General features: G+C 45.2%; 1 protein-coding gene across 10 annotated transcripts in view; it reads right to left on the minus strand.

Moving 5' to 3' along the window:
* Positions 1 to 20987, minus strand: part of DOCK1 (dedicator of cytokinesis 1) — a gene marked incomplete at its 5' end in the record, with an annotated part of 322176 nt that overhangs the window by 293980 nt on the left and 7209 nt on the right. For 9 of the 10 annotated variants that reach the window (XM_080621564.1, XM_080621556.1, XM_080621562.1 and 6 more), the window contains one exon: positions 4631 to 4714. The exons of the other annotated variant lie outside the window; for it this stretch is intronic. In XM_080621564.1, coding sequence (XP_080477690.1) covers positions 4631 to 4714 — 84 coding nt within the window. The remainder of the gene's footprint in view (positions 1 to 4630; positions 4715 to 20987) is intronic. 10 annotated transcript variants of the gene reach the window in all.

Consider the following 20987-nt stretch of genomic DNA (forward strand, 5'->3'; position numbering starts at 1 on the left):
AATACTTTTCTAAAGTGACCAGAGCTTTTAAGTGCTTCTCAATGTGTTACAGGGTTTCTAGCCTCACCATTAAAAATATTGTGGGAGGTAAAGGCAGAAAAATGCATTCACATAAATGTCCAATGAAGAAAATGGACCAACGAAACATTTGTGTCTGTTAAAGCTGCAAGATACTCAAATATTTAGAATAGAATGATAGAATAGTTAGGGTTGGAAAGGACCTTAAGATCATCCAGTTCCAACCCCCTTGCCATGGGCAGGGACACCTCACACTAAACCATGGCACCCAAGGCTCTGTCCAACCCGGCCTTGAACACCGCCAGTGATGGAGCATTCACAACCTCCCTGGGCAACCCATTCCAGTGCCTCACCACCCTCTCAGTAAAGAATTTCTTCCTTAGATCCAATCTAAACTTCCCCTGTTTCAGTTTGAACCCGTTACCCCTTGTCCTGTCACTACAGTCCCTGATGAAGAGTCCCTCCCCAGCATCCTTGTAGGCCCCCTTCAGATAATGGAAGGCTGCTATGAGGTCTCCACACAGCTTCTCTTCTCCAGGCTGAACAGAATTTACTCTTGTTTCTCTTGAATGATACATCTATTTACTACATAATAGTAGTAAATTAGTTACTACAGATTAGGTATTTGCTGCATCTGAAAAACAAAGAAAACCCCACACAAAAAACCCCTGTAGCCAACAACTAAGTGTTCCCACAGTACCAGGAATAACTTATTTGAGAACCCAAACTCCTCACAGCATCACTAGAAATTACAGTTCAATCTCAGCTTTAAGGCTTATGTACTCTACCATTTAATTGCTATTCACCTTAATCCGCCGCATCTATTGATCAGATATACCTTTTAGCCCATTCCATCAAGTAATGTAAAGAAACAGAATTAAGACAATAAAGATGTGGCAAGTGCTGATTCAGAACACGGTAAAAATGTGTTTTGGGATATCTGCTATGAAATGCAATTGCTCTCTCCTGCAGAATGAAGGGTATTTATGAAGTCATAAGCTTTGCTGCTCAGCTTTTTCTGTAAGGCTCATATTAGAAGTGACAAAGTTTTCTATCTGAAAAGTAAAGTTGTTTGTAATCCTGCCTGATAGAAACACATTACTTTGACTGTCAACATCAATGACTTTAGAAACTAGCTTCATTTTTCCTTTGGTTCCTGGAAGAACAGAAATATGAAGATTTAACAGTAAAACCATAGAATCAGACTGGTTTGGGTTGGAAGGGACCTTAAAGCTCATCTAGTTCCAACTCCCTGCCATGGGCAGGGACACCTTCCACTAGACCTGGCTACTCAGATTTGCCCATTCATTTCCAGTCTCTTAACTCTTGTAAAAATATAGGTTGGTTTCAAGAAGCCCTTTGCAGGACCTGCACACTGTATTGGTCACAAAAGCTTTTTCCTGCATTTAGAGAAATAAATAAAGTGGGGTTTGATTAAAATTTAAAAGATTAAAATGTTTCAGTAACAAAAAAACAAAGTCCAAAAAAAGCTTTACACAAAAATAATATAATAAATAGTATTTTAAACACATAAATAAAGTCCATCTTAGCAACCAATTCCAGTACGTGGTAGGAACACAATATCCTACAGAAAACTGCCTGTTCTTAAAACAGGTCTTCTACACTAGCCATGAGACCAAGCCCTCTCAATTTCTCAATATCTTCCCTTTGCAGAGACCAGAGCAACAGAGCAAGGATTTACCATAAGCTTTTCTTGCAGATTCAGAAGAAAGGAAACTAAGAAACAAACCAACAATCTACCACTTCAAAGCCCATGGACACCCGTAAGTCTTCAGAACTAGTTCTTACTTAAGAATTACTGCAAAAACCTCTTTCAAAACAGTAACAATGCCACAGTAGGATGCCAAGAGCAGAAGACATAATACAGCAGATTCCTATGAAAGAAGCCAATTTTTTCCCCCCCACTATTTTAAATACAGGAAAAGGGAAGCAGAATCAGAGATGCTCAGCAAAAAAAGGCATTACCGACTCTCCAAATGACTTTTCTGTCCATGCTCATATTACGTTCATATTTAGCAGTGGATTTCACAGAATCACAGAATGGTTTGAGTTGGAAAAAACTCTGGAGATCATGCAGTTCCAACCCAGACAGGTCCATCCAGAGCAGCTTGTACAGCAAAGCATCCAGGCAGGTTTGGAATGCCTCCAGACAGGGAGATTCCACAATGCCCTGAGCAGCCTGTTCCAGGGCTCTGCCACCCTCAATGTAAAGAAGTTCTTCCTCATATTGAGGTGAAACTTCTTGATTTTTAGTTTATGGCCATTGCTCCTCTTCCTGTCGCTGGGCACCATTGTAAAGAGTCTGTGTCCTAGGTTCAGCAGTAGCAGCCATTATTTAATCCTCCTTAGTAGCTGGTGCAGTGCTGTGGTTTTGACTTTCAGCCTGGGAACAGCACTGATAACACCGATGTTTTTAGTTGCTGCTCAGTAATGTTTACTCTGACCAAGGACTTTGTGAGTCTCATGCTCTGCCAGGGAGGAGGGGAAGCCGGGAGGAAGCAGGGGCAGGACACCTGACCCAAACTAACCAAAGAGGTATTCCATACCACAGCACGTCATGCCCAGGATGTAAACTGGGGGCAGTTACCTGGAAGGGCTTGATCACTGCTCAGTCGGGCTGGGTATTGGTCAGCGGGTGGTGAGCGGTTATATTCTCTTCCCTTGTTATTTCCGTTATCATTATTATTATTGGTGGCAGCAGCAGTGGTTTGTGTTATACCTTAGTTACTGGACTGCTCTTATCTCAACCCGTGGGAGTTACATTCTTTCCATTCTCCTCCCCATCCCTCCAGGAGTGGGGGGGAAGAAGAGAAGGGAGTGAGAGAGAAACTGCGTGGCTGACTGGGCTTAAACCAGAACAGTTTAGCACCATCCTCCTCGCACCCACCTTTGCACTGAACTCAAGGATCTTAAAAGTCTTTTCCAACCTAAATGATTGTATGATTCTATTATTAGGGTATTTTTCTTCAGCTTGGTCCATCCTACCACAGCCTAACACAACCCTGACAAGGATGGGATCAATGGCAGGGAAGTTCCCAGGGACACACCTGAACACCATCACACATGGTCTGAAACCTCCTGGGGCACAAACCACACAAGTTCCATATAGAGAAACTTGGAGATCAAAGAGCTCAAATAATTACCTAATAATGGCAGCTCTGTGAACAAAAGATAAGAATTATGGCATCTAATTTCCCATCACAGCAGGTACATAAGGATTAATCATTGTATGAAATGCTTGGAAGAACATTAACTTATTTGCATTTCTTTTAACATGAACTCATCCCATGTGCTTGAAGCCAAACAACCAGGAGGGTGCGAAGGGCTTTATTATTCAAGTCAAGGGGAGAAGTGAGTCACATCCACTGTCCCACTTAGCTGGCAGCAGTCATCATTTCATATGGTTTCATGTACGCTATTCAGGATTCAGAGCTTCTCCCACATTCATTAAATAAATCTATTTATATATTAAAAGTACAAAGCTGCACAATATTTAAATCATTGCATTTGCATGTGAATTTTTGCATTATTAGACTTTTATTAGAGCGTATAACATCAGATAGAGGAAAGATTACTTTACTTCAAGGGAAACTTGGCAACTTGAGCTCTGTAAGAAAATGCCAGCCTAGGAATAATGACAAAGTTCATTTGCACAGTGATGAGTAGAGCTTGTTACTTCTGTTGAAATAGCATTCTTTGTTTCAGTAAATATAACAATAAAAACCATCCTATTAAGCCAATATCTAAATCAAATTTATCACACAGAGGTACCAGAAGATCGAGGTCTAGAGAAACAAATTAAATTCATATATTAAAGTAAATCACATTTCCACAAGACAAAATGTGTTACAAGATTTTAAGCTATGTTTAGTTCTATGTTCCTTATACCTCTTCAAACTGCAGCATGCCGTAAAAGCCTCTAGTCAAGTATATAATGCAAAAGCTGTATTTTGCTTAGCTCAGTCGTGGATCAAGCAAGAGCTGAAAAGTGTTATGACAATTTGCACCTTCCGTTGATTATCAAACTCAGCATTCAAATTTCCTTTGACACAGATCAACAGGGAAAGATGTTGGTACATGTAGTGTTTCTATCTACAGCAAAACAAGCAAAGCAGCTGACAAGCCCAAAGTCAGTCCATGGTGCTGTAACTCATGTACCCATCTTATAAGAAAGATATAAATAATTTAAAACCCAAGTAACTTTCAAATTCAGATGAAGCTTCTTTTAGCAGCTCTTTTGAGCCTGCTTGAGGAGCTCAAGCAAGCTCTTTTATGCATTACCTGAGGGCATCCATAAAGCATCTATAATTTCTCTTACGTAGGTAGATGCTACAATTGACCCATACAAATAAAGCTGTGCAGACATCCATCTTCCATAGAAAAAGGAACGGTTATTCACCAGGTATCGACCACATGCATCTTCATTCCCATCTAGCATTGGTTAATTCTTGGTTCGTTAGGAATAACGTGGTTTGCCCTTTAGCAACTAAGAAGGTAATTCATCACCTCATAACTCGAGAAGATAAGGTCACAAACACAAAAGGAACAAGTACAAAACCAATGTTTTTAAACGCAGGATTTTCCAGCTTACCTTCATAGGTTTCTAGTATGTGCACGGTGTCACCTATTTGTAAGGGAAGTTCATCTGGTCCCCTCGCATCATAGTTGTAGAGAGCTGGAGAGAGGAAACATCACTGTTAGCATATGCAAGACAACAGAACTTCCATGGTTCTTGTTTCTCCATGTAATTGTTTTCATTACTGCTGGATGCCAACCACAACAAAGGATTTTGTTCAAAAAAAATTCAGATTCAAGTCCTTTAATCCATTAATATTTCACCTTGTGACAAGTCTCAGAAAGCCACAAATCCACTTTGGAAAGCCAGCCGCTCACTCCCTTTATGATGCTTTCCTTCTTCATCATAATAGATGCAATTAATTTTATTGTACTTGCCCATCTCCCAGTACTTTGTGTCTATTTTACACAGTTCTGCACTGAACTGTGCTCTCTTCCACTGTCAGCTCAATCACAGAAAGCCTACAAAGTGTCTTTAGAAAACTCAAATTACCATCACTAATATTAAAGAACGATTTCTCAGCCACTTCATTAATTCACTGCATGCATACTATATTAAAAACTGATTTCAGCGGTCCTGAGTGCCAGAGGTAGCTACGTCAAGCCACTGTATTCACAGAACAGGCTGGTCCTACCCCCATTTTATAGAATTAGAATTAAGTTATCGTACTTGATAATTCATTAGCAAGCCCTGAGTGCATCCACAGCCTTCAAATTCACCACCAAAGGGGTTTGTTTTCACAAACATTTCTGAGCTGCTCCAGTCACAAGCAGGGTGAGGAGGGACAATAAAGAGAAACCCATTGCCCTTTCCACTGCCGAATTCAGAAGCAGCTTGGAGTCCTACCAACCTGTATGAGCAGCAAGAGGCACAACACCTGAGAGACGTTCACATTGCATACAGCAGGTGCCAATACTGGAGAGCTAAAGCAAGACAAAGGATTCTGGACCAAGAGAAAAGTCTGATTTGTTCAGATGCAGCTCAATAGCAAATCTTACTGCTGTGTGTATTCCACAAGTGACTCCACTGTAGGTCATGAGTTGAAGCTCCTTGGGAGAGCTCAGCCCTGGTGCTCAGACTGCTGGGCCAGGGAGTAACTTAGGAGAGAATAAAAACTGGTTTGCTTTGAAGAAACCAAGTATACACTACAGAGATAATGCACGAGATGTACTAGCAGAGATAACACATTACCCCCCCCCACCAATGAAACAACATGACCTAGATCAGAGCAATCCCAGGCACGGCTACAGGTTGGGCAGAGAAGAGATTCAGAGCAGCCCCGCAGAGAAGGACTTGGGGGTGTTGGTCGATGAGAAACTGAACATGAGCCGGCTGCAGTGTGCGCTCGCAGCCCAGAAAGCAACCGTATCCTGGGCTGCATCAAGAGCAGCGTGACCAGCAGGTCGAAGGAGGTGATCCTGCCCCTCTGCTCTGCTCTCGTGAGACCTCCCTTGGAGCATTGTGTGCAGTTCTGGTGTCCTTAACATCAAAAGGACATGGAACTGTTGGAACAAGTCCAGAGGAGGCCACGAGGATGATCAGGGGCTGGAGCACCTCCTGTATGGAGACAGGCTGAGAAAGTTGGGGCTGTTCAGCCTGGAGAAGAGAAGCTGCGTGGAGACCTCAGAGCAGCTTCCAGTATCTGAAGGGGGCCTACAAGGATGCTGGGGAGGGACTCTTCATCAGGGACTGTAGTGACAGGACAAGGGGTAACGAGTTCAAACTGAAACAGGGGAAGTTTAGATTGGATCTAAGGAAGAAATTCTTTACTGAGAGGGTGCTGAGGCACTGGAATGGGTTGCCCAGGGAGGTTGTGAATGCTCCATCCCTGGCAGTGTTCAAGGCCAGGTTGGACAGAGCTTTGGGTGCCACGGTTTAGTGTGAGGTGTCCCTGCCCATGGCAGGGGGGTTGGAACTGGATGATCTTAAGGTCCTTTCCAACCCTAACTATTCTGTGACTCTATAACCAATGAAGAGAAACCACAAAGGGGTTTTTGGTTTTCAGAGGCCTGGCTGATAAGAAAGCAGAATGTTTGAGAAATGCTGTCTTCAGAAGATAATAAACTACAACCAAAAAGAAATAATTCAAAGACCTCAATGCCCTTCCCAAAAGAAAATCTGGAAACTCTGAGCACAGAGATTAGCAATGCCCAGGAATTTATCTGACAAACAGCACTGCAAACCAGATTTGGTTGGGAAAAAGTATTAATAATCTGAAAAACATCACAGCTGGGACTCCTAAAGCTAGGCTTAGGTTTCATACATAACAAACTCTAAGAAATAAAATCTTCTAATATCAAGTAGGGCCCTCATAGAATCATAGAACAGTTAGCATTGGAAAGAACATTATGATCATCCAGTTCCAACCCCCTGCCATGGGCAGGGACACCTCACACTAAACCATGGCACCCAAGGCTCTGTCCAACCTGGCCTTGAACACTGCCAGGGATGGAGCATTCACAGCTTCCTGAGGCAACCCATTCCAGTGCCTCACCACCCTCTCAGTAAAGAATTTCTTCCTTAGATCCAATCTGAACTTCCCCTGTTTCAGTTTGAACCCATTACCCCTTGTCCTGTCACTACAGTCCCTGATGAAGAGTCCCTCCCCAGCACCCTTGTAGGCCCCTTCAGACACTGGAAGCTGCTCTGAGGTCTCCACGCAGCTTCTCTTCTCCAGGCTGAACAGCCCCAACTTTCTCAGCCTCTCTTCATACAGGAGGTGCTCCAGCCCCTGATCATGCTCGTGGCCTCCTCTGGACTTGTTCCAACAGTTCCATGTCCTTTTGATGTTGAGGACACCAGAACTGCACACAATGCTCCAAGTGAGGTCTCACGAGAGCAGAGTAGAGGGGCAGGATCACCTCCTTCAACCTGCTGGTCACGCTCCTCTTGATGCAGCCCAGGATACGGTTGCTTTCTGGGCTGTGAGCGCACACTGCAGCCGGCTCATGTTCATTATCTTCACATCTCCAGTACACGAAGGGCTGTTCTTTAAGCACAGACCTCCCCTTCACAGAGGCACCTTCCATAACAGTGTCTAAGGGCAGCTTTTGGAAGGTGTCTGATAATCAAATTTCTTATTACTTGTCACAACTCTTGAGGGAGTGAGAGCATCCTTGGAACATGACAGTCACCTTAAACCTTTCTTCCGCCCCTCAGATAACCACCACTTTTCTTTCTGCATCCCTTTGCAGGGATAGGGTTGGCATGCAGCACTGGTCGGAGGTGCTCCAATGGGACTCTCAGACACTATCATAGGAATAGAAAGACCTGGATAAGTTACCTGTAACTCCTCTTCTTGCAGGAAATCTTCACAGACGTGCAGAGCAAAAGAGTTCACAGGACATTAAGGATATGTACTACACTCCCTACAGGTCACCAAGCACTTCCTTCAAACTTCAAGCCTACAGCAAATGGCCAAAAGCCACAGTTAAAGGCAATGAGACATCAGACCCAGGAGGCCTTACCCACCCGATTTTCTCCTGTTCCCAAGCAGTCCTAAGCAGCAGGCTAAAGCCCATATTACACAGAAGATCAACAACATAAATTACATCCATAAGAACTGGTAACTGGAAGAAAATACTCTCCTGACCTCAAATCTGATAATCCGTTTAGCCCCAAGTGCACAAGCAGGAACATTCAAGCAGGCACGTGAGAAGGTCTAATCCCACCACGAGGATGGGGCACAGTGCCCAGCACTGCCTCCAACCATGGCAATGACCTCGTCTGGAACCTCCAGGAGCTACTATTTATTCTCCCCAGAATTTACTAATTTCAGCTTAAAACACTAACAACAGCCAATACATGATGGGATGCTTTGGTCCTTTTCTCTGCGGTACTCCTCTTGCTTTACAGACTATAGATGTATTCCTTTACTTTTTAAGTCTGAGTGCAAAAATGGAACAGAGATAGAAATAGCAATATGGAAAAGAACACATAGTCCAGAGAGTAAGATTGTCATAAGAGGAGACTTCAGGGTGAAAAGAATAAAATCAAATGCATCAGGGAGACTAATATTAACCGTATTTAAATGAAGGCTTTAGAAGCTGATATAGCTCTATTGACATTCAAACAAGTCAAGGTGGCTATTCCTGGTTTAAGGGGTTGAAGTTTCTCAGTATTAGTCCTAAATCCTCCCTCCTAGGTATCTGGTGCAGAAAACTTTAAAGCCATAATGGCTATTCTGCAGAAGAGGAGGACTCTTCAACCCAATCCATCTCTTCAACACTCACAGCCATGCCTAGAGTCAAGAGTGGGTGCTCAACATGACCAAAAATTAACTCAACTCGAAGTTTCCACCTTCAGGACCCCAAGATGCAACCCCACTGCCTTGTACCAGATATCCCAATCAGGGAAAACTCACGTTATGACAGATTCAAACCCATCCTGTACTCAATTGACCCTTCAACTCAGCATTTCTCCAACATTTAAACTCAATAACACTAAGGATCAAAGGCAGCTATGGATTAAAGACATGAGAATTTACATCCAAGGGTGCTAACTGGTGTCTCTCATAACAAGGAGGTCACAGAGCAGGAACATCACTGCAATGACCAATTCTTTTGACAGAAGATGACAAACAGCCATCAGGTGATAATTACTGCCCACAACAACTCCCATTGACCTGAACCCAGTGAGGAGCAATGGCCATGGAGGAAGATTTAGCTTTAAAGATGCACATATGTGAAAAATATGTCAACAAAACATCCTCATTTTGGCTTGCAGCAGCACCAACAGATCACGAAGCAAAGCACCAAACTATAAAGTGCATTCCACCCCTGTGATTACAAACCAAGGCTTGAACTACACTGCATACTCTGATGTAAGCTAGCAAATAACTCCCTCTCAGGGTACTTCTTTATGAAGAGTGATATCAAAAGATGCTATGACAGATCAAATGTTTGATTGAAGCAAACAACAAGGCTTTAATTAAAGGAAAAGACAGAATTTGGAGAAATAAAGCATGAAACTGGATGAAACTGGTACTTATGTGTTGCCTGATCAACTGTATTCAGAAGCACCAATTTAAGTACTTTAAAACCTGAAGGATAACTTTGAAATTCTTATTACTTTTAATTATGTTCTGCTTCATTTGGAAAATCCAAGTCTCAGAGTGACAGACTTCCAGCTTGGAGAGCTAAGCTAAAGGAAGCATTAGGAATATTTACACCAGGTAACATCAGACCTCTCCATCATGCTCAAACTGCGAATCAGGGCCAGTGTTTTAGCAAAGAACTTAGGAGGCTGCATAAGACAGAAAAACCTTGGCTACTACATATATCCAAGATAAGGAGCATGGTTACTCCAGCATCAGAAGATTTATGACTATGACCTAGTTAACCTCACAGCTAACAGTAATACAGCATCCAAATGCTCTTCATCCATGCACAGTATTTTTCCTCTCTTATAAACTCCAACTGAACAGACACATTAAGCTTTTCTATTGCAAGTAAACACTGCCATCCTTTATCACACAGGAAAATAAGATTTACAATGTGTTTTCTCCTTAAGGGAAACATGGTTTTAGACTGGAAGAGGGCAGGTTAAGTTCAGGCATAAGGAACAAGTTTTACGATGAGGATGCTGACTGAGACACTGGCACAGAGTGCCCAGAGAAGCTGTGGCTGCCCCATCCCTGGCAGTGTTCAAGGCCAGGTTGGACACAGGGGCTTGGAGCAAGCTGCTCCAGTGGAAGGTGTCCCTGCCCGTGGCAGTTGGTTGGAGCTGGAGGAGCTTTAAGGGCCCTTCCAACACAAACCAGGCTGAGATCTGTGATAGAGGTAACTTAAAAGACCACACAGAAGAGATATCAAAGCCCTTGTTACTCAGGAAAGATTCTGCTTTCTAATCCACAAACACACTAGCCTTCCACAGAAAGAACAGAAGAGTTACCACAGGCTCTTGCAACCCAGTGTCACTTCCCTCAGCTTGTAGTCTGTACAACACACGAATATCAGTTTCATACAGCCCTGTGTACAGCAATCATAGAATAGTTAGGGTTGGAAAGGACCTTAAGATCATCAAGTTCCAACCCCCTGCCATGGGCAGGGACACCTCACACTAAACCATGCCACCCAAGGCTCTGTCCAACCTGGCCTTGAACACCGCCAGGGATGGAGCATTCACAGCCTCCCTGGGCAACCCATTCCAGTGCCTCACCACCCTCACACTAAAGAATTTCTTCCTTAGATCCAATCTAAACTTCCCCTGTTTCAGTTTGAACCCGTTACCCCTTGTCCTGTCACTACAGTCCCTGATGAAGAGTCCATCCCCAGCATCCTTGTAGGCCCCCTTCAGATACTGGAAGCTGCTCTGAGGTCTCCACGCAGCCTTCTCTTCTCCAGGCTGAACAGCCCCAACTTTCTCAGCCTGTCTCCATACAGGAGGTGCTCCAGCCCCTGATCATCCTCGTGGCTTCATCTGGACTTGCTCCAACAGCTCCATGTCCTACTTATGTTGAGGACACCAGAATCGCACACAGCGCTGCAAGTGGGGTCTCACAAGAGTGGTGAACTTTGGATTTCAGCTCCAGGATGCAATGAGCAGAAAGAGGATGGTAAAAGACAAAACAAAGAACAAATTCATGTTGACAAAACCACCCTAAAACCCCTCTCATTCCCACATCACAGTCAAAAGGTTTCAGTGCTACTAAAGGTATTTTTCCTCATCAGCTGTGCTTTCAGATGAGCAATTCTCCAGGTAAAGGCTCTCCCTGCTTCCCTTCTCCTCCCACTGGCACCACAAAGCACATCTACACTGAAGTACTGCAATGCCAAAAGCAAGAGGATTAGTGTGGGCACAGAAAGAGCACCTTTTTCAACTCTAGGAGTTGATAAAGAAAGGAACAATGAATAGGGCATTACAGTAATTGCACTAAAACCCCATTTATTGCCACAGAACACAAACCAAATCCCTCTGCTGAACTGCACCCATTAATCTGCACACATTAGGAAAATGAGAAGTGCAACACTAGAAGAATTACAGAGAGGTGACAGAAGGGGAATAAAAGGAAGGAGGAAATAAAGGTACCATCAACGTACACTGAAAAAGCTTTTCTGTGACTGCATGAAAACAGAGACCTTAAGATACCATAAAAACAATATTCCCTGGAATTACTCTGCATTAAAGGCTGTATTAATCATTCTATGCTTCTAAAAACAAGCAAGCCACATTTAACACATTAGCAGCTTTATTTTATACTGTCTTTGGAAAGGAATCAAAAAGACAGTGCTTTATGCCTAAAAGCAGACTGAATCTGCAGAGCTGAAAGCAAAGTCTCTTGCAAATTCTCTATGTTCAAAATAAAAGAAACCTGAAGGCTTTCCTGTTCTCTCTGAATGGAAAGAGGTTGCTTTCAGTATCAGAGGGGCTCCTTTATCCTCTGTTACTTACCCAGCCAAGTCTCCAATGTTTACAGCTGAGGCTAACGGAGAAGGAAGAAGAAAAGAAGTAGAAGAGTCAGGAGTTGCACCCAGGATTTATTAAAGACCATTACTCCATGTGTGCATTGAGCAAGGGTTGGTCCCCCCGCCACACTAAAGTCACCTTGTGCTTTATCATTCCTGACCTCACCAAGCTTGGCTCACAGTTCACTCTTCATATTAGAGCCACAGAATCCCAGGTTGAAGGGACCTCAAGGATCATCTGGTCCAACCTTTCTAGGCAAGGCATGATCTAAACGAGATGTCCCAGCACCTTGTCCAGCTGAATCTTCACATTCCAACATTGGGGAATCCACCACTTCCCTGGGGAGATTATTCCACTGGCTGATAGTTCTCATTAGGAAGAAGTTTCCTCTTGTGTCCAGTCAGAATCTCCCCAGGTGTAATTTGGTTTCATGGTACCTTAAGATCTCTCAGTTCTCATGCATCAACTGTTGGTTAAGCACAGCTTAGAAAGAGCAAAGAGCCACCCAAGTCTCTATGAACATAACTAGACACATCAGGTTTTACAACAGATGGCAACAAAGGGGAGCAATATGTTCTGCAACACATCTGGTGTCTTATCACTATTCAATAGGCGTTAATTAGCTGAGGAAACTTCATAAATCCTAAGCAATCCCCAACCTTGAGTCACATTCAGCCAGGAGAGGAGAAGCTTCATGGAGACCTCAGAGCAGCTTCCAGTGACTGAAAGGGGCTACAAGGAGGCTGGAGAGGGACTCTTCATCAGGGACTGTAGGGACAGGACAAGGGGTGATGGGTTCAAACTGAAACAGGGGAAGTTCAGGTTGGAGATAAGGCAGAAGCTCTTCCCTGTGAGGGTGCTGAGGCACTGGCCCAGGGTGCCCAGAGAAGCTGTGGCTGCCCCATCCCTGGCAGTGTTCAAGGCCAGGTTGGACACAGGGGCTTGGAGCAAGCTGCTCCAGTGGAAGCTGTCCCTGCCCGTGCCAGGGGCTGGAGCTGGATGAGCTCTTCCAATGTTCCTTGAATGTCCCTTCCAACACAAACCAGGCTGGGATTCTATGGTGCCTTCTAGAAGTGTAACCACCCTGCTGCTGAATCCTGCAGGTACAACTCAAGTAGGACAGAACAAGTTGCACACTTGTCCTTCCTCCACTAATTAAATAAAGGGTTGTGGAGCTACCCAAGATTTCCAAGAACCACGTCCAGGTTCTTGCTTTTCCTTCTCCTCCTTTTTAAGCCAGATACTTTTATCTTTAGGGAGCTAATGAAGCAAGATGCCAACTCACTCTCTTAACAGCTTTCTCCCTCCTCCTTTCTTGCTACCTCATTTGTATTCATGGTACTTCACCACTAAGTACTGAGGGTGCAAAGTTAGTGTTAAAGAAAAGGTATCATTACTGACTATAACAGCATTAATAATGTGTCATAATCCATAGATGACAAGAAGCACAATCAAGAACATTCAAATCAATTTTTAACATTAAAGCCCATCAACTGAAACACTTTGGGAGCAAGAAGTAATCAGAACACCCTGAGCTCTCAACACTGGCTTTGTAGAACAAGCAAGCTGCTGATTTAGACAAACTGAAAACCTTATCTACAGTTGGATGTCTTGGCATCTGTCTTCTCATACTGTACAATCACAAAGTAAGTGAGTTTAAATGTTCCCCTGAATTTCCTGCTTCTCACTGGAGGACACTAAGAAGCGATAACTTGGCTCTTGCTATGGTGGGTCTACAGGCAACATCCTAAAGAAGGCAAAGACAGTGTATGAGGTGCACTATGCTTACCATGGTGTAGCTGAAGAAAGGGCTTCAGAGCTTTTAGTTATCTGAAATTCAAAACAGCCTCTGCCTGAAGCCTTTGTAAAAACCTTCAATATTGCAGCAACAGGACAAGGGGTGATGGGTTCAAACTGGAACAGCAGAAGTTCAGATTAGATCTAAGGGAGAAGTTCTTCCCTGTGAGGGTGCTGAGGCGCTGGCACAGGGTGCCCAGAGAAGCTGTGGCTGCCCCATCCCTGGCAGTGCTCAAGGCCAGGTTGGACACAGGTGCTTGGAGCAAGCTGCTCCAGTGGAAGGGGTCCCTGCCCGTGGCAGGGGTTGGAGCTAGGGGAGCTTTAAGGTCTCTTCCAATGCAAACCTGTCTGGGATTCTGTGATATATGACACCACCTTTTTCAGCTTCCAGTTGCTGCTACACGAAGGCCAGCAAGAACGAAACCCAGTTACATCTGCATAATGTGTTTAGCAAGAATAACCCACACTACATCTATCTGTGCTCCATCTGAAGATATGTGACACATCAGTCCCCTGCTTCAAGCTTCTCCCTTGATGTTGCAGCAGGTCTCTATTGCACCCAACATAATCTTGCTACAAGGGTGCCTTTTAGTGAGCATTTCTATAGCAGTGAGCTTAAAGTCACATATACCTTAATAGTCATTTCAATGCCCATAAAAATCAAGTTCAACACAATAAAACCACTACCACACTACTGCAGAAACAGTTAGCAAAAGAATGGCCCCTGCAAGACACTATTTGCTGCAATGTAGAGCTGGCAATGCAGAGCAAAAAGCCTAAAGCAAGAGGGAAACAGGATGATGGGATCAAGTTCTCATTTCCTACTGCTTTTCCTCAGCATTTCTACAAAGGAAAGAAGAAACAAAATTCCTCAGGAAAGCTTAGGGAGCAGAAAAGAGAGAAGGAGTTTTAGGCTTCTCACACATCAAACCTTACCCAATATATTTTGACTTGCCATCACCTTATTTGTCTCAGTCCTTCCAGCTGTCTCCAACAGCAAGTACAAAGGGAGAGCACAGCTCCAGAGTCAAACAATCCCTGAGGAATTCGTTCTGCTTCCTTACAAGTAACAGTCGGAGAGAAGAATTACCTGCTACAAGCTGCCATTGCTCCACCAACACTTTGCCTTTCCCGCAACAGCCAGGCTAGTGCAGACTAGGGAAATACATGGAAACCTTCCCCAAAGGTGTATCTTACACCAGAATTAATGGAAAAACACAAAGGAAGCGACCTGAACTGCACTAAAAGAGCGGCAGTTTGCAAAAACAGGGGAAAATTGTTTCTCTCCCAAGCACTAAGACATCACATGCCTCGTGCCGCGTCCACAGCGGCAGCAGAGTTGGCTTCTGCAGCTGGTCTGAACAAAGAGTCCCTGTCCACCCGCTCCGGGTTGCAGAGAGCCGGGATCTCATCACCAGCCCTGCTGCTAAGGATGGGGTTTCCTTACCACACTGTTCAAGGGAGCTCGTATCCGTGTGGACTCCGTGTTTCCCACCTAAGGGGAAACCTTTGAACTCACACTCATTTTTATGTTCATTCTAAAAGAAATAAGAAGGAAATTTAACTGATGTGGTGTTACTGTGCTTCAGTGACTCAGCATCACATTCTACCCTCCCCATAAATAGAATAACAGAATGGTTTGTGTTGGAAGGGACCTTAAAGCTCATCCAGTCCCAACCAACTGCCACGGGCAGGGACCCCTTCCACTAGAGCAGCTTGCTCCAAGCCCCTGTGTCCAACCTGGCCTTGAACACTGCCAGGGATGGGGCAGCCACAGCTTCTCTGGGCACCCTGGGCCAGCGCCTCAGCACCCTCACAGGGAACAGCTTCTGCCTAAGAGCTCATCTCAGTCTCCCTTCTCTCAGGTTCAAGCCATTCCCCCTTGTCTGCTGGCCCCTTATCATGTCCTGGAGCTCCTTGGATCAGTAATGCTTAGAAGTAAAGGATTCCAATCTCATGTAACTGCACATGTCCCTGTTAGCCAGATAAAAGTCCAATGCTTTATTTTTTTAACACTTTTAGACTCACAATAACAGTGAACACTCAAGAACAAAACCAACAAGGTGCAATATAACAAATACCAAAAGAACATCTTGCTCTGCATCAAAACTCTGGGGTTGCTATTTTACCCTGTTTGACTCACACATGATGGAACTACTATCTGAGAAATACCTCTGAGCTACAAAACTATCTGCTCCCATCTCCAGCCACTTCACTTGGGAGCAAGAACTGTTTCCTCACCAGAAGAGCTTAATAACTGAGAAGACTGGGAAAGGGATCTTTAGCCACTGCTTTGACCCCTGTCAGTGCTCTGTCATATGTCACTAAACTCATTTCAGACAGGAGTCTATGCCAGCGGCTGTGACTGTGAGCAAATGCCAACCTGATGAAGTTTAACCATGCCAAGTGCAAGGTCCTACACCTGGGTCGGAGCAATCCCAGGCACAGCTACAGGTTGGGCAGAGAAGAGATTCAGAGCAGCCCTGCGGAGAAGGACTTGGGGGTGTTGGTCGATGAGAAACTGAACATGAGCCGGCTGCAGTGTGCGCTCGCAGCCCAGAAAGCAACCGTATCCTGGGCTACATCAAGAGGAGCGTGACCAGCAGGTCCAAGGAGGTGATCCTGCCCCTCTGCTCTGCTCTCGTGAGACCTCCCTTGGAGCATTGTGTGCAGTTCTGGTGTCCTCAACATCAAAAGGACATGGAACTGTTGGAACAAGGCCAGAGGAGGCCACGAGGATGATCAGGGGCTGGAGCACCTCCTGTATGGAGCCAGGCTGAGAAAGTTGGGGCTGTTCAGCCTGGAGAAGAGAAGCTGCGTGGAGACCTCAGAGCAGCCATTCCAGTGTCTGAAGGGGGCCTACAAGGATGCTGGGGAGGGACTCTTCATCAGGGACTGTAGTGACAGGACAAGGGGTAATGGGTTCAAACTGAAACAGGGGAAGTTTAGATTGGATCTAAGGAAGAAATTCTTTACTGTGAGGGTGCTGAGGCACTGGAATGGGTTGCCCAGGGAGGTTGCGAATGCTCCATCCCTGGCAGTGTTCAAGGCCAGGTTGGACAGAGCCTTGGGTGCCATGGTTTAGTGTGAGGTGTCCCTGCCCATGGCAGGGGGTTGGAACTGGATGATCTTAAGGTCCTTTCCAACCCTAACTATTCTGTGATTCTAAATCCCAGTCTTACAGACATTCCCAGTTGTTCTTCGCACACTGCTGCCCAACACAGCAGCAGGGAAGTCCACAGGAGAAAGGTTATCAATGCCAAACCAGTGAGCAGCATCCACAGAGATGCCAAAAAAGTGCAGAACAGACTTAATCAAGGTCACAGAGGTCACTGTCAACAGCTATAGAGGTACTGCAGGCAGGCTATGAAGGAGGAGGCAGTCAGAGGTTGCCAGGCCAAAGTCATACCTTCTAGAGGAACTCTGATTTGCAATGGCAGCCCAAATAGCTACAGAGCTAGCCTAAAAGCAGCTATAAACTGCTTTTTACTCTTTAAGCCAACTCACCAAAAACACCATCAGCAAAACCACTACTGCAGCTGCACCACTTACCCTTCACACTGGAATTAAAACCAAAAATGAAACCACAACATCGGACACACTGATCCCAGATGGGAGGAGTTAAAAACAAGCCTCCTAAGTCCACCCCACTGAAGAGTCTTGGTCAAAGCAGTATCAGGAAGCAATGGATTGATGGAAACAATCAACACCTCCTTGTCACGATAACCAAAGATAACAGGCAAGAGTCAGACAGCACAGCAGCAGGAGGAGGATGAAGCTCTGTATCTATAGCACACATCCTCTGCTAGAGAAGTGATTCAGCCTTCACATACTGCAAACAAGCGAAGGGGATTTGCAGTTCATCACTGCAGGGCTTATAGATTCCATCTGCCCCAGTTAGAAGGCTCCAAAGATAAACACTATTCCCTACCAACATGAAGGGTGAAACAGGGGTAGCCGGGTGAGCAGGAAGAAGGAATTCAAGCCAGGACAAGACAACAGGCAATGCCTGCAGAAAACTGGTGGCTATTCAGAGCACAGGGTGCCCAGAGAAGCTGTGGCTGCCCCATCCCTGGCAGTGTTCAAGGCCAGGTTGGACACAGGGGCTTGGAGCAAGCTGCTCCCGTGGAAGGGGTTCCTGCCCGTGGCAGGGGTTGGAACTGGATGAGCTTTAAGGTCCCTTCCAACCCAAACCAGTCTATGGTTGTGCAACAAAGTATAAGAAATAAAGAGCCTTGAAATCATTAAATATTAAGCAGCATATGACACATGAAAAAACATAAAAAGGAAAATAATCAGGTAGCAAAAAAGGCTTCATGTCAAAAGCATTGACAGTTTTGTATCCTAAGTACTTTTACTAGGAAGATACAAAGCAATATACGCTGGTACGCACAGAGCCTGAGGCCTGCAGTGCATCCAGCAGCCAAAGCCAGACATGAGGAAAACATCTCCATTACCTAACATGCTACAGGCTTCAATGTAAGCATTATTTTCTATAAATTAAATAGAATCATAAAATGGTTTGAGTTGGACGGGACCTTAAAGCTCCTCCAGCTCCAACCCCTGCCACGGGCAGGGACACCTTCCACTGGAGCAGCTTGCTCCAAGCCCCTGTGTCCAACCTGGCCTTGAACACTGCCAGGGATGGGGCAGCCACAGCTTCTCTGGGCACCCTGGGCCAGCGCCTCAGCACCCTCACAGGGAAGAGCTTCTGCCTAAGAGCTCATCTCAGTCTCCCCTCTGGCAGGTTCAAGCCATTCCCCTTGTCCTGTCCCTACAGGCCCTTGTCCCAAGCCCCTCTCCAGCTTTCCTGCAGCCCCTTTAGGCACTGGAGCTGCTCTCAGGTCTCCCCTTCAGGAGCCTTCTCTTCTCCAGGCTGACCCAGCCCAGCTCTCTCAGCCTGGCTCCAGAGCAGAGCTGCTCCAGCCCTCGCAGCATCTCCATGGCCGCCTCTGCCCTCGCTTCAAAAGCTCCACGTCCCTCTTGTGCTGAGAGACCCAAATCAAACAAGCTGTGATTAACAAACCATTAGCTCTTCCCATTACTTAAAAAACAGTAACTAAAAACCCCACTTCTTGCCATCTTGATGTTATTTTTCATTCATGGCCTTCTATTTGGGGACAACATCCTTCTATTTAGTCAAGAGAAAGTCTACATGTTCTCACAGACCCTTATTTCTAACTTTCCTTGCCCAAGTGACATGTTAACCATCTCTCCACTTAGTCACTAAGCAGCAGTGCAACCCCTCCTTTGGAGGACAGTACCCATAGGCCATTCCAAGCCACTGCCTTGACAATCCACAGCCATTACAGGGTCATGATTTGCTCTCTGGAGTCATTTGCTCAGCAGAGTTTTTGCAGCAAGAGTCCTTTCAAATTGTTCACCAGCTGCGTCAGGACTTGGAATCTCAAAGCATCAACGACTTCCATCTGGCTCAGCATCAGGATGTTTCCTGCTGCAGTGTCCACTACAGGGATACTTCTGACATTCATTTCACCTCATTCCTGATACACGGCCTTTGCAACAGATACTACTACACACACAGCCCATCGAAGCAGACACAGCTTCTCATTAAAAGCACCCAATTACATTCCATGAACCATTCCCTGCTGCCAATATCTTTTCCTGCAGACCAGCTGGCAGGATTAGGAGGATGTTAAAGCATCAGCTGGAAGGCAGGCTGGAGACACAGCTTTCCGTGATCCCGTATCCCTGCCCCTTCCAACTCCCTTTAGCCTAATGCAGAGACCACAGGCATCATCTTATTTCTTCTGAAGTACTTTATTCTATGTATGGAAAATAGGAAAGCCTTCCTCTCTTAACACAACACATCTGAAGGTCCTTGGGCACTCGGTTTGAGTACATTCCAGCACCATCAGCTCCTTGTTTGGCATCAGTTACTCCTCCTGGGACCCATGGGCTATTGAGCTCTGTTCCCTAAACATGTGTTATTTTATTCCATTCAACTTCAAACTGAGTGATGTCAGTACTTCCGTGCTTTGTTCCGAGGAGGAGAAGGCAGAGCAAACACAAACACCCAGGGCTGGAATTCCAGAAGGTATCTGCATGCTGGAAGGAGCTCTTGGGCACATCATGGTTCATGCGCTCTCACATATCCAGCCTGCACTACCAGATGAACACAGTCAAAGCTGCTCAGCTGTGCCTCCAGGAAGCACTGCCAGCACTCAGTTAGGAACTCACCACCTCAAGCCAAGAGGTTCCTTCAGGAGGAAGACATTTCTCCATGATGCTACCAAAAACGCTCTCCACACACAGGGCTCATATGGGAATGCTCCTTTACTACAGTGAACTTCCAAAAACCCCTGCACCAAGCTCCAACTTGGAGCTGCTCAGGCAGGTTTTCATGCTTAATGTTAACTTCTTTAGTAGAAAGATTTAAGTAACTCAGCTACTACAACAATAGAGATACACACAACAGAGTGCCTTAGGAAACCAAGTGTCTACAAGCACTTACACAGATTACAAACATTTTCACTCGCATTTGTGTTCATAAATTACAATGCAAATCCCGCATCACTCACTCCCATCTATTTAACCTGCCAGAGGGGAGACTGAGATGAGCTCTTAGGCAGAAGCTCTTCCCTGTGAGGGTGCTGAGGCGCTGGCCCAGGGTGCCCAGAGAAGCTGTGGCTGCCCCATCCCTGGCAGTGTTCAAGGCCAGGTTGGACACAGGGGCTTGGAGCAAGCTGCTCCAGTGGAAGGTGTCCCTGCCCGTGGCAGGGGTTGGAGTTGGAGGAGCTTTAAGGTCCCTTCCAACACAAACCAGGCTGAGATTCTATGTTCGGTTTTCTATGATGGTTTATTTTTCCTGCAAGTGAGCTGAGAGGAGGGACCCTCAGGAAAATCAGGGTATTTGTATGATTTGCTTGGCTTCTAGGAAGACATTTTACTCCTCCAACACCTTCCAGTAAAATCAGCCACCACAAACCTCCAAAATCAAGTTATAAAAAGGTTTGTGCTACAACAACATCAACAGCTCCCTAAATAAAGCAGCTGTGCTAAGAAACAGCATATAAACCCCCCAAATTTCAAGTATCATGGCCAACAGCTACTTCAGTGATCCATCCATTTTGTTACATGTATGGATACATGATTACACATAACAGTTCTCAATGTGATTGAGTTTAGTGACAAAGCGACATGGGGC

The sequence above is a fragment of the Psittacula echo genome, assembly GCF_963264785.1.
Source record: "Psittacula echo genome assembly, chromosome: 6".
Classification (NCBI taxonomy): Eukaryota; Metazoa; Chordata; class Aves; order Psittaciformes; family Psittacidae; genus Psittacula; species Psittacula echo.